Source organism: Lupinus angustifolius, chromosome LG20 (genome assembly GCF_001865875.1).
Source record: "Lupinus angustifolius cultivar Tanjil chromosome LG20, LupAngTanjil_v1.0, whole genome shotgun sequence".
NCBI classification, from domain to species: domain Eukaryota; kingdom Viridiplantae; phylum Streptophyta; class Magnoliopsida; order Fabales; family Fabaceae; genus Lupinus; species Lupinus angustifolius.
The window spans coordinates 8,460,494-8,474,901 of NC_032028.1; the positions used below are offsets into that span (position 1 = coordinate 8,460,494).

The 14,408-nt window shown below is 35.5% G+C and overlaps 1 protein-coding gene across 5 annotated transcripts in view; it reads right to left on the reverse strand.

Annotated features, from left to right (window-relative positions):
- The window catches only part of LOC109336077 (ubiquitin carboxyl-terminal hydrolase 13-like), a 41,103-nt gene that overhangs the window by 13,481 nt on the left and 13,214 nt on the right, over nucleotides 1-14,408 (reverse strand). For all 5 annotated transcript variants that reach the window (XM_019572446.1, XM_019572444.1, XM_019572443.1 and 2 more), the window contains exons 10-25: nucleotides 13,385-13,494; nucleotides 13,093-13,167; nucleotides 7,095-7,173; nucleotides 6,845-6,991; nucleotides 6,682-6,762; nucleotides 6,493-6,612; nucleotides 4,444-4,566; nucleotides 3,832-3,903; nucleotides 3,613-3,701; nucleotides 3,428-3,536; nucleotides 3,276-3,344; nucleotides 2,995-3,102; nucleotides 2,284-2,339; nucleotides 1,834-2,011; nucleotides 1,445-1,546; nucleotides 1,292-1,363 (exon numbers count right to left, since the gene is read on the reverse strand). In XM_019572446.1, coding sequence (XP_019427991.1) covers nucleotides 1,292-1,363; nucleotides 1,445-1,546; nucleotides 1,834-2,011; nucleotides 2,284-2,339; nucleotides 2,995-3,102; nucleotides 3,276-3,344; nucleotides 3,428-3,536; nucleotides 3,613-3,701; nucleotides 3,832-3,903; nucleotides 4,444-4,566; nucleotides 6,493-6,612; nucleotides 6,682-6,762; nucleotides 6,845-6,991; nucleotides 7,095-7,173; nucleotides 13,093-13,167; nucleotides 13,385-13,494 — 1,590 coding nt within the window. The remainder of the gene's footprint in view (nucleotides 1-1,291; nucleotides 1,364-1,444; nucleotides 1,547-1,833; nucleotides 2,012-2,283; nucleotides 2,340-2,994; nucleotides 3,103-3,275; nucleotides 3,345-3,427; nucleotides 3,537-3,612; nucleotides 3,702-3,831; nucleotides 3,904-4,443; nucleotides 4,567-6,492; nucleotides 6,613-6,681; nucleotides 6,763-6,844; nucleotides 6,992-7,094; nucleotides 7,174-13,092; nucleotides 13,168-13,384; nucleotides 13,495-14,408) is intronic.

Consider the following 14,408-nt stretch of genomic DNA (forward strand, 5'->3'; position numbering starts at 1 on the left):
ATTGAGACCTCAATTGCCTTGCTCTTGCTTTTGTTTGAGCTAGGCAATAATCAATGATTTCAAGCCACAATTGCCTAGAATTGATACAACCTACAACTTGTGGTTGTAGCTCTTCAGAGAGGGAAATGAGGATCCAGGAAAGGATCATTTGATCTTTTTCTTCCCAGCTCAGAAATGCTGGATTAACACAATGTCGAAGATGATCAGCATCAGTGAGAAACTGTGTAAGAATATTACATCCACTGATAAATCTTTCAGCACGACTTGACCAAAGAACAACCAAGACAAACTGACGCCACACAAGAAAATTGTTGTCTGTGAGTTTGGTAGAAGGCAAAGGAGATTAAGAATTGGAGGAGAGGCATGAACAGGTGCAGCAGCAGCAGTGGAAGAATAAGAAGAAAAATGCACAAAAGGAATAGGAGATGGTGAAACACCATTGAAGCCAAAATCTGAGGTGTTAGCCATAGCTGGCATGATACCATGTAAAGGTAACTGTCTAGAGAGAGAATGAGAGAAGAAGAAAGAAAAATAGATTTGTATTAACTGAATTTTATTCTATTAAACTTGTTAATACAAGAGGAGAGCCTCAACTCTATTTATAGTAAGCAGAAAACATCCTTAGCAAGCTAACTAACACGGTTACCTTGACTAATGAATGTTAGCTTCACTAAAAAGCTAACCACTACTGTTAGCTACAATACAAAACAAGCTAACCTAAATATACTTTCCTAATAGTTTCTAATATCAACTACATAAGGCATATTAATGATAGTCTATCTGAGTCAACTACATAATAATTATTACTAATATTATAATCAGAATCTTCATCATCATTATTATTCTATTCTTGTTTTGGATATGAAGAATGTATGCTTTGTATCGTATTTCACATTGCAATCATTTTTTTTATATATAGATGGGTGGGGCTATTACCACTTCATAGTATCTATTTACACTCCCCAATCACCAATCAAAATTTGTTGTTTATTTTATGAAATCATGATTGGTACACTGGGAGTGTGAATTCGATAAATATTACAATCTAAATCTTGTGTAGTACGCGGTGTGTAAAATTTATCTATCTTGTCATATCCACATGAGCATACAAGCAAGTGAGTTTCAAATTCAATTGTTTTCGATGAAAAATTAAGTCGTAACCAGCAGTGTTAAAATCCTTGATCACAGAAAAAACAATTGTCATATCGGACAGTTGGATTAGGTACAAAAGCTGGCAAGTCAACGTGTCTTCAAGTCTGTGTAATGCATCAGATTTGATTATATCGTTTACCTTTGATTTGAGATAATTAATTACATCTTCCACTGTACTCTGTTTTGGTAATCTGATAGTATGAATCACCACCTGAGGAAGGATACCCCGGTTAAAAATGTAAAAACACAACACAATTATGTTGTAAAAGGTGAATGAAACCACTATACCCACTTCATCCTTGGTAGCATTATGGAAAGCAATTTTAAGTGTTTTAAGGCATTGCAATTCCGGCAGAGGGATATCCAATGCTTCATAGTACAAAATATCAGAGGTCTACAAACAATACCGATACAAAATTGTTAGAATATTTTAGAGGAAGAAACTTATTCATAATAAATTTGGATAATTTATGGATTTAACAGATAATTATTTTAGCCTTATCTTTAAGGATCTGGTCTTGTTAGGAGTTTTAAGGGAATTGTCAAAATTGTAGGTTTAGGTATAGAAGAAGGAAAAGAATGTTCAAAATAGTAAATTATATTGAATTTATTGTGAATGATGATATGTTGATATCTTAATCCCTATTTATCCTAATAAATTCGGCTCCTCGGTACTAATACCTGATTGCAGTTAGCCAGCATGTCAGACAAATGTTCTACTCCTCGGTACTTGATAGGCTGTGGTCTAGGTTGCTGGGTATAGCAGTTATGAGATGTGAGTCTGATTTTAGAAGGATCATCCAAACCAAGCTGTTCAGCAACGCCTATTACAACGTCGTCATATGTGTGAATCTTTGACCTACATAATCACAGAGCATATGTGAATTACCAAAATTTAATATGTTATATTAAATTAAATTACCAAATATACTTTAATAAAGCATACTTGCAAGTGGACATATCTGGACCAAACAGAAAAGGTTCAAATAAGACAAGTTTTATCCAAAATGGATTACATTGAGTTTTTGGAGGGCTATTTGCAAAAGTATCATTGTGGAAAGCTAAACACGTTTATCTTAGATTATAATTATAATTTTAAAATAATAATTGTAGCAAGAAAAAGAAACTTACAACTCAAGACTGAATACATCCTCTTTTGGTTTCTCCAAGTACCGGAAGCGCACTACCTGCAAATCAAAGTAATGTAAGAAACTGAAAGCTCTTAAATATTATGCTATGGACAACTAGTCTCCAAAAACCAATATTTAGATAGTTCATTTTGGTCTGGTTTTTACATCAGTTGTAACATGAGATATTGAAACTGAGGATATAACAGTACAATACAGAGTTTATAAAACAAAAGAATATATAAATGGCAGCCCAGTACATGAGGCTCCCACCTCATGGAATCTGGGGACACAGCCTGTAATAGTAACTACCTAGAGAGAGAAATAGAAAAGAAGAGAGACAGGGTAATTTGAAGTAATCTTTTATTGAATATCTAAAAACTAACTTTACAAGAGACCTTAGCTCTATTTATAGCTAAGCAAATAAGGAAACATCATTAGCAAGCTAACTAACACTGTTAGCTTGACTAACTGACTTTCCCAAACATATTAGCTTGACTAACAAGCTAACCGCTACTGTTAGCTAAAATATAAAACTAAAATACAAACTAACCTAAGTATTATTCCCTAATACAGCCTTACTTTCACAAGCGAAGAGGTTGTTTCCCAGATTTGAACCCATGATCCAGGCAACAAGGTAAACAACCTTACCGTTGCATCAAGACTCATCCTAAAAAAAAAAGCGAAAGTGTATATCCTCTCAAAATATTCATACCTGACGATTATGCACATATTCCAAAAATGAAGGAACATCTGGATAACGAAATTGCTCACCACGTCCAACCAGTGTCTTCTGGATGCAAATAATATCACCATCCTCAAGCTGCCAAAAATTAATAGGGTGGGAAAAAACATTTAATTGTGTCCCAATATAAGTCAATCTAGGTTAGAGCCTTGGAGATGATTAGACGTGATAAATGCAATCAAAAGAAATACTTTAAATGACACTAGAGAACACTGGGAAAAAATCAACAGTGAATCACCTATAATTTGTACCTGATTTGCATGGAATGTGACATTATTGTCAACATGTTCGCACATGACATGCGGTTCAGATTTGATTTCCTGAAATGATAGAATGTGAGCAATTTTTGTCTTTAGATTGCAACCATGGAAGATAAATATACATGAGATGCAGAATTATTAACCTCATAAAGTTCAATTTCTTCATCAAGAGCAAATCCAGCCATTTCATTTAGTTTTGTCAAAATGTCCATGGGCTTCCCACTGCTTGTGACATGCAACCTGCCAATATACCTAAGAAATAAAAGCGAAGGCATTTGAGTACTCTTATGAATATTTATTCCAAAAATGTAATAGGAGGAGCAAGTACCGAAGTGTCTCATTTGAAGGATCATAAAGCTTAAAGAATAGCAGCAAATCTTCTTTTCGCTTCCCAGGAAGAGGAAAAGGCCCAAAGTCCTAATTCATTGTGATAAAAAACAAATCCAACTCAGTTGGAGAGAGAGAGAGAGAACATAAAGTTATTAAAAGCCACTAGTTACTGCAAAATTATCAGGAACATCAATGAAATTAGAAAGAAAAATAGTACCTGTTCCACTTCCAAAAATAACTTCAGCTCTACATTATTTGCCTTATTGTAAACATCTCTTAACTGCCCAACCTACATTTGGCAAGCAAACAATACAACATACACAAATGATTGGCTGCTCAATAATGTATATAGACCAAATGAAACTTCACTCAGACTCTCAATCTGACTCTGTTTAGTTCTTTTTCATTTTCTGAGCTTATAATGAAACTCGTAGACATCTATCAATGTTTTTGCTATAGTAGAAACACAATTATCAGTACAAATAAAACTAGGTGACAGAATCTTCCTTTAAGATGGAGAAGGATCACAAATCTGTGTGACAATAAATTTAGGAAACTACATATCGAGCACTATATTCAAAACCCTATCATATAAAAATAAAATAAACTTCAAGTGCAAAGAAATTTATTTATCTTCTTCATTTTGAGTTCGTCAACAATAGACATGTGGAAGCCTTTGCATTGGTATCCACGAACAAGGCAGGCTATATTATGATCAAATGTCCTTCAATATTTATTAGAAGAATAAGCTTCCATACTTCACATGAATATATTTTTCCATCCTGCCATATATGGACATAAAGCATCAAAATTTTGGTGAAGTACTCACAGATTGTGTTTCTTCCTGAGGTGTCAGCGGTCTGTTTGGCCGGTAAGTATGATTTTGGCGCTTTGCCCACAGCCAAAATCGCTGGTATATGACAGGTACACCGAACTCTCTAGAAACTTCTTCCTGATAAAAGATTCATCGTTACAAATATATCAAGAAAATGTAGATTAAAAAAATCTACAAATATCAAAAGAATTACTGGTAAAAAACTGATGCAAGTAGACGATAAAGCGGAACGTGACTATGAAATTGGAAACTGTGCATACTACAAGCAAAGAATTTACAATCCTTAGTTTGTAGAAACTTTATTCAGAAAATCCTATGCATTCTAGCGACCATGTCTACAAGGAATATTTCAACATGACAATCAGTAACTAGACTTTGATCCCAACAAGCAGAACCAGTACAAGACTGTCTACAACTACACTCGTGTAGGAGAAAGATCTTTAACAATATAGATGAAAATCCAGACTTCAATGTGAAAAACAGAATATTATTTCTGAATCATTGAAATTGAACCTGGTTTCATTACAATATATAAGTGGGCTATATCTACCGCAACTAATAATCTGTCCTAACAATATAATTTAGAATAATAACAAAGAAACCTACATTTTTATGTGCATAGGATCATTACAATATTGAGCATTAATGCAAAGGATTCAAAAACATTCAGCCAGAATTGCTAATGGCATATGGGAGCCAAAAATCTTATCTGACCTAGATTCTTTGGTGGATGACATGCTGCAGCTAATGATGAAACAAGGAGCAATATATATCCAATAGGAATAAATGAAATTTTCTAGAGTTATAAAACGAGAAAGTAAGTAGAATGACCAAATACTATATCGAGACTCATGAACATAAAAGTCTAACAAATTTACTGAACAATAAGGATAACACATTTCACAAAGTCAAATCTACACCAAGAAAGAAATAACAAAATCACAAAACAATTACAGGCAAATAAAGATGTCATTAAAAACAGCACTAGTTCACAACTCCTAAAGGATGACTGAAATTTATTAAGGAAGAGAAAAATACAAAAGAGGAGAAAAAGACATCCTCTAAAGAAAACAATATAAAAAATAGCAAAACTATAGCCTAGGAGAATATAGGAACTTTTACTGAAGTTTTTACTTCAAACATAATAAAATTTAATGTCGGCATATATTATATCTGTAGATATATATATATATATAGAAGAGGTATTCTGCTCAAGCATCCTTAAAAAAGACCGTATGGGTTCCGTTAAGAAGATCAAATGATGTCAGTCGTCTAAAAGAATCCAAGGAAAAAGAACTTCTAGGAGACTTCAAAGAAAATTTTCCACACAAGCCCAGCAAGAGAAATTAATGCCATACTGTGCTTATATCAATTCCCACTTGGAAGGAAAGGTAAGTGTGTGCTATAGTTCCTGCTATTTGCAGAGAAAAATAATCTAGAATGGGGAATATTTTGCAAGAATTACAAATTAGATGAACAAGAGTGTAATGGTGAAACAAATGAAAGATGCATTGCAAAACAATTCAACCAATAAATAATATCTAGGAAGCACAAATATGAAGATGACACAGATATGACATGACACGAACATAGAGACATGGCATATTTGAAAACTTTTATGCCACGACACACTATCATACATGATAAAAAGGTAATATAAGATTAGCATAAAAATGCAAACATATGATGTAAGAGAGAAGTAATCTTTGAAAAGCTAGCACCAATCATCATAAACATAATAAAATGTTAATATTGATCAATTTATTGTGGCATTTTCATCTATAATGGTATGAATACAAATATAGCTAGCAGCAGGAACATACCCACTCAGCTTATTGGGGACAAATGGCCCCACTAAACCTGAGAACTTTTTTACAACATTATACTCTTTTTTATTTCACTTCTCTATTTGTATGTTGCTTTAACCCCTGCTGCTTAAATATTTATATTTGTATATTACTTTTGACTCCACTACCTAAAATTTGTGATGTGTTCGATAACATAACAACTATTTTAAAATGTCTTGGCTTCATGGGTTCATACCTTAAAAGTGATAAATGGAGTTTGTTTCCGAATACGAAAACTCTGCACTTTATCATGATCCACTAGATCAAAAAAAGTATCCTTTCCAATCTGTTTGTGCAGATCTGCATCACATGCAACCTAGAGCAAACAAATCAGTAAGTATCATTGAACCAACTCTTCTGGCCTTTGCATACCAACTCTTCTAACCTTTATGATAGTGTACAAGTGAGCTTCTTCCTTCTCTTTCCTCTTCTGCTCTTTTTCTTCTTGTTCTTTCTGTAATCTTACCTGAAAATAAAAATTGATAGTGACACATTTCAACAACGTGAACAAAACAGAAAAGTCTCATGACATCATTCAAAAATCTTACTCTGACATGTTGGGCAACATCCTTCTCATCCACACTACAAATTATCTTCTCCTTGTCACTGTCACGTATATAGACAAGCATATATGCATTTGAGTACCTTGTAAATTTAAAGGGAGAGTTGTTGAACCCAGGGTTGGTATGAGGCAACTGCAGACAAGACAAAAAATGAAGCAAGCACCAAAAATATGATTACAAAGTAAAAGTAAAATTCAGCGCCAAAACAATCTTTTTATCTTTAATAGACTATTACCTCTTCTTCACCACCATACTGTTCTTCTAAGGCTCTTTTTGCATCTTCTTTCGTTACTCGTTCATCATCAAATTTAAACCTAAAACAAGCAAGTTATGTTGTGCTTTCAAACAAAACAAATCAGCATGATCTGATGAAAAACAGACATACATTCAGAAACAACTAAAGGAGTATCTAACTAGATAGTCAATCCCGGATAGCGGAATGGAGCGGGCGACCCCAAAAACACTATAGCGGGATAGCGGGTAGCAGGACAACCGATACAACTAAGGAAAAAATATATAAGTAGTTTATACCTACATATATAAATACTAAAATAGATCATATTAAAGACACATTCCTAATTAATAAGCAAGATAAGAGTATTAAAGGTTCTAGAGCTGATCAAAGTTGGATGCCATAACAGAATTGTATCTCACGAAATTGAACCACACGAAGATGATGTCAATTGGGTTCAATCAGTTTGATAAGAGAATCAATAAAGAGATGATGGGGCAAACAATCAGGGACCAAAAATTATTTTTTAAGAAAAGATGGAGATTCTTCATGAATTAGGAAGCCTTGCAATTTTGTTCTATGCTGATGAAGAACATGTAAGCAATTGAACATGTTAACTTGAATTTGGAAGAAGAAAGGTATAACCAATTAAAAATCAGATGGCCTAGGAAAATCATTGTGTTAAGTAGAAGGGAAAGAATGGGAGGTTAAATTACCTAAAACCCTAGTGAAAAACCAGCTACCTATTAAAAAGAGGAGCAAAAAATACTTTTCTTCTATAAAATTGGGGTTCTACTTGCAATAAAATATGTAGCGGGTCATGACGCACTATTTGCCCTGCGATTTTGACGCTATTTGACCTACTACATGTGCTACGGCCATTTGCACCGCTATCTACTATGGTGTCGCGCGTAACGGTCGAAACACTGCTACATTACGCTATTGCGGTGCTATAGCGTGCTATTGACTACCTAGGTATCTAACACATTCATACCAAACTATGTACCCCAATGAAATCTGATGTTAAGAGTGGTAATATAAGGGGATATCTATAACACTAGGAATTCGTCTTATGATGAACATCTTTTATTGTCAAAGAGTGAACATAGGTAAAACTAATTAACCGTTTTCTCCAGAAACAAAAATAACAATAAACAAAGGCAAACGCATGTAGGTCAGCCCCGACCAAGGACACCAAACAAATCATCTAAATAATATCCCAATGAAAATGTCACGCGATGGAGCTGAAAGCAATATGTAGTGTATTGTGTATCGAGAAAACTTGTCAGTTCAATGAAAAGAAAATAATAGTAAATTACCATTAAAAATAGGCTTAAATAAGTTTTTAATATTTGTGAAGTTAGGGTCTTTTGATTTTAATCCCTGTAAAAAATTGACCAAAGTACCTACAAATTTATTTATTTTGACGTTTGTCCTTGCCAGTTAGTCAGGCTCTCTTAAGTGATGGATAAAATCCAAAAACACAAATACATTAAAGGGACCAAATCCAAAATTCGAATACACTATGGGGACTAAATCCAAACCAACAACACTATACAGGAATCAGATCCAAAACAACAAAGAATAAAATTAAAAAAATTGAAAAAAATCAGTACTTCACATGGAGTTCGACAAAAAATTTCTTTTCACAGAGACTAAAACCAAAAGACCATACTTAACTGGGATTGAAAGATATTTAAGCGTTAAAAATTAGCACTTAACTAACCCCAGTAATGACAGCAAAAAAATTAAATATTTCATCCAAAATCAGTACTATTGTCGTGACTAAAAACCCCAACTTAACTGACTAAAAACATATTTAAGTGTAAAATAATCAAATTGATGTGTAAAACAATAGTGCATAGTCGAAGCGACTATTCTATGAAAATGGTGTCAGAGAAAATTCAATCAACAATGAGCAGAATTGCTTAACATTCAACCCATGTACAAGCTTACTGAAAAACACCTTAGATGTTGTCAAGTATCAACTAGTTTGCACCATTCTCAACGTAAGGGGGAAGATTAGCAACCTCAAGCACCGACCAAAGTCCCAAATTCAAAGAGTGGGACGAAGAAGACCCACGATGATGGTGTAGTTCTGGAATTTTGTGGTCCATGAAATCAGGAACACAAGCAGGTTGTTGGATATTGTCAGAAACATCAGGAATGCAGTTACACATCAATTTGAAGGCTAACGAAGCTGCTCAGATATACGAGGTCAACATGAGAACAGTGGCAACAACGCAAGGAAACAAGACAGACACTGATTGTGAAACTAATTGAAGTCTTTTTGGCAGGAACTGGATCAATTCAGGATAATAATAACCAATTGTGATGAAAGATTTCACCGACCAAGAGATGAGGGCAAAGGGAAAACTAAAAAAAGAAGTTATGTATCCCAGTCGCTTGAGTTTTGCCACTGCATCACCAATCATTGGAGATGGAACCACCAGAGAGAAGAACTGACTACAAGTTGAATCAGAAAAGAGTGAAAGAAAGCCTATTCAGGACTGTGAAACTTAACCATATATGTGAGAAATTTGGGCAAGCAACACAAAAGTGGTATTGTGCCACACCCAAAGTCGCAATTGCAAAAAAAGTAAAAAACTAAAACTAGATTTACTTGACCAAAGTACATACGTGGTACAAATAGACAAACGAATTTGTACCCGCATGACAGGAATCAATTACTTTCTAGAAGTAAAAGACTGTAATGATATGGAAAATATAGTAAAGTACAAAAAAATAAGAGTAAAATGCTCCCAACAAGAGAGAAGACCACCCTAGTCCAAAGTTGAAAGCCGAAAAACCAAAATATAATTCATATATGCCTCCAATGTGAATCTTCACCTATTATCACATCTCAGATTCATTTTCTCTGTCCAAAACTATCATTCTCTCCCTACATGCATATTATGTGCTTTTCCCTCCAAATTAGTCCTAGGCCTTAGATTAAAAGTCTTCATTGGCCCAAACTTGACAATATCAAAATTATGTTTCAAGGTGTGCTTTCCCGTTATGAGTGAAACTTCAATTGCTTGAGAACCTTCTCTTCCAACCAGTCCCTTAGCCGCTGAGTCTACCACAGTTTCAACAGCATGGTAATGTGTAATTATTAAGGGGAATGGCCATATAGTGTCCCAAACGGAGTCATTCTAGTGGTAGGGTGGAAGAAGGTTTTATATCATAATTCAAATAAAGAAACCCACTGCCAAAAAGGACAGCCATTGTATGTTCTCATGGCAACTAAAATAACAACTCGTCTATTTGCTTGAATTCTAGTTCTTTCCTTGTTGCTAATCATGGGCCAGCAACCTTGGCAACTTGAAGGGACCTTCATTGTACCTCACTACCTCTTGCAATACTCCTTGTAATACTGATATTGTCCCGATATCCGTTTAGTGCCACAGTTCACCCATGGTGCACAAAGCATGTCCTGTTTTTCAAATCAGATCTAGACTCCCCTAATGTTTCCACCCAGTCCACTTAATTGATTCCTCCTGAATCCAGAAAATAAGCATCAACTTGCAATTTGTTCTTACCAAGTATGATCACTAAACCATTGCATTTTCCTTGGGATAAGATCATAATCCCCTGGAATAACCCTAAATTCTAGGTGTTAGTGATTGGTACGCCCAAGGAGGTCATTAATCCCCTAGCAAAGATGTGGCGGCTCCACTGCCAATAAGGAATGGAATAGGATATCTTTCTACCTGACCCTCAACCTTCATTGCTTTAGAGTGCACTATATCTTTAGGGCTCCTCCCTTGGACAATCATCACATGCTGTTGAGATTTGGCGATTTTGCGCATAGATCAACTAGAATGATTCATTCATGTTCTAATTTTGGCTTTGGGCTTGAGGTGGTGCACCTAACTACTTTGGGGTGTATCCTACTCATCCTAGGTTTTGGGCTTAGGATGAGCCAGCCCAATTTTGGCATCTCTACTGCCAGGGCTCTGTGTCCTTACTACACTCATTGCCTAGGCCCACTGGTCCGCAGGGTTACCAACCCACTTATCCTCATAATAGTCAAGCCTTGGCGACCACTACAAGTAATGGGCCTGCTTCTCAATCATTACAGCCAAGCACAAAGCTTTGTCAAATATGACTCAAGCGCCACTCATTACCTTACAGCTGACCCGGCCAATCTACATCAGCTGACTAGGCAATCCGCATCTGACCAGATTCTTATGGGTAATGGTATCGGACTTTCTATTGTTTCCACTGGTAACTCTAGTTTTAAGTCTATTGTTGACAGTAACATTCCAATAACTAAGATTCATATCAGAGTAAGTGAATTCAGGTCTGACGGGATATTTATGGATTCTGGTGTGGGCTTTCTATTGTTTCAACTAGTAATTCTAGTTTTAAGTCCATTGTGATAGTAGCATTTCTTTTCAACTAAACAACCTAGTACCTAATATAATTGTTGGACCAAACTGCAACCGGGGAGCCTCCAACCACCGGAGAGCTACATTATTATTGGGGTATGGGAAGAGTGGAGAGCCACAAGTGAGACACCATGTCTTGAACCAAAATCTTAAGGCATTAGTTCCATAGGCCTTTTCTACTTATAAACTCTTCCACTTCTCCAAGCATATTCAATGTGAGACTTCACACTTGAATAAACCCAACAATCTCCCTCTTAAGTGTGGGTACCACATACTTTTCCGATCCGCTCCTCCTTAAGTCCACCATGTCCCAACAGAACTATCGGCTCTAATACTACTTTTTGGACTAGACTACGATCGGGGAGCCTCCAATCACCGGGAATTCCATTGTTATTGGGGTATGGAAAGAGTAGAGAGTCACAAGTGAAACACCAAGTCTTGAACCAAAACCTTAAGGCATTAGTTCCATGAGCCTTTTCTACTTATAAACTCTTTCACTCCTCCCCACATATCCAATGTGGGACTTCACACTTGAATAAACCCAACAATAACAAAGAAACTTATCAGTGTAAGTAAATTTACATGAGACTATTCTTGCTTCTTATTTTACTAGTTTCACCCTACCCATTGTTTTGTCAAATGTCAGACCTCTAAAAAGGTGTTGTTGCAAGGCTCTCTCACTGAAGATGGACTCTACCGTAGATCTCCTCGCAAGTATGTTAATAACTTAACTACTAGTGATTTTTCTTCCTTAAATCCATTGAGCATTGCTGCTTGTAATAATGTTATGTTCATGCATGTACTTATTCTCATACATGTACAGATTCTAGTTGTAAAAGCAACCATCCTCTTAATTTTTGTGGCATTGTAGATAAGGCCATCCTCATGAGGATGTTGTTGATTTTGTCATAAATCATTGTAATATTTCCCACTCAAATAAAGGATTGTTGGACTTTCGTACAGCCTGTTGTATGACAAATCTCATTGTGTGTGTACTCCTTAATCTGCTGTTGTATACTCTACTCCTTTTTGACTTACTTTACATTGTTTATATCAGATCTCTTTGCACTCCAAAACTAGCATCACACTCATTACATGTTTTCCCCTCCAAATAAATCTTCCATTGGGCCTTAGATTAAGAGCATTCTTGGGCTCCACCTTATGAGCATTTGGGTCCATTATCCTATGACCATGCTTAAGAGGATGAACCATCCTCTCCCTAGATTTAGTAGTTTTGTCAATTATTTCCTATTTTATATTTTATTACAATTAATACACTGTTATCTTCTAAATAATTAGAATTGATGTATGTTCGCAATAATGCAATTTGTGTGGGAACAATACTCTTCTCATCATTTGTTAACAGCGTGTGCACTTGAGGATTTTGCACAAACTACAATTCTAAAACCAAAAGTACAGCAAGCTCACTAATACGGATCTCAATATCGATTTTTCTTCATTAGTCTCCTAGAGGTCAATATAGGTCATTGATCATAAATCATGCCAGTTTTCATGACACTTACAACTGCATGCTAAAAAATAGGAAGAGCAGTATAGTAGCATATAAATGCTAGAAGATTACGAGAAGTCCTGGAAATGATGCATACCACTGATTTGATAGAGTTGGCCTTATATAAGCATAGTAGTGTCCACCGTGAATCCCACCACTGTGAACCAATACACTGAAAAATATAATCATACAGAAAGTCAATCAGTATGATCAAAATCACATAAAATTAGTTTTGATTCCAACTTTTCCACCCTAATTTAATGATGCAGCCTATCATGCATTTTAAGAAGAGGAATTTAACCCCAAAAAATGAAATTGCTGATACAGTGGAAGGTTAAATTGATCAAGCTTTTATCTTATTAAGATCAATGAAGTGAGATTATAAATACCTGTGAAGTGTATAAAGATTGCGAACACTTTTATCTGCTTCAGGAGATAGATACTTGCCATCGTCCCTATCAAGATCTAATTGCAACGGGAACTCGTAGCGGTCATTGATCTATTCATCAAGTTAAAGGTGTCAAAAGTACAAGATGATTTTAAACAAAAAAGAATAAGACAACAAGAATAAACAAATATTATAATCCACGGTACCCAAGGGCCAAATATAAGAACTAAGATACAAAAATTATATGCATATAACAACTACAAAACTTATTTTGAGTAATTGAAAGTTGAAATCAGGCAAAGAAGATGGTTGATTTTCTAAAGTGGCTTTTAGGTGAACAGTGTTGTTCACATTGGAACCACATTAAACGCGAAGGCGCCAATGGACCTAGAGCCCAACCAAACCCCCATAGCATAACAGTGGATGCCATCGAATGTGATGCCTTCATGGTTTATTTGCGAGCACATGTAGCAATGGAGGCAAGTTCAAGGCAAAATCATCTTTCTTTCTCTCAGTCTTCTTCTCCAGTATGTTCCAGCTCCCTCACTCGTTAGACGCTAGATAGTGTTTCTGGTCTACTTTTTCTGCAATTTTGAAGTCAATATCCATGTTGTTTTGGTATCTGATTTAAGGGGGAACACCATAACCCTCTCAAACTGAAGCCAAGTGCTAAGGGAAGTTCTTTCATCTACAAGCGATGGCGATTGGAGAAGAATCGAGCCTTCATTAAGTATCAGCTTTATCTGCTTTTGGGCAGAAAAGACTCCTTTGGTTACTGTCTACCTTTAGAGATAAGTGTTCGCTCCCTCTTTCATTAGGAACATTACATTAAGGAGAAGAAAAATTATTCTGAGTTTTGGGGCTGAACAACAGAGAAGGTACAATATGGTGACCGAATTTTAGTAATGGAAGGAGCACCCTTATAGTCTCTGAGGGATATACCTATGGAGGTTGGTGTTGAAAATACATGCAGACAGGTCCATAATTTCTATTAATTGTAGTTATTATGTATTGCCATATTACCT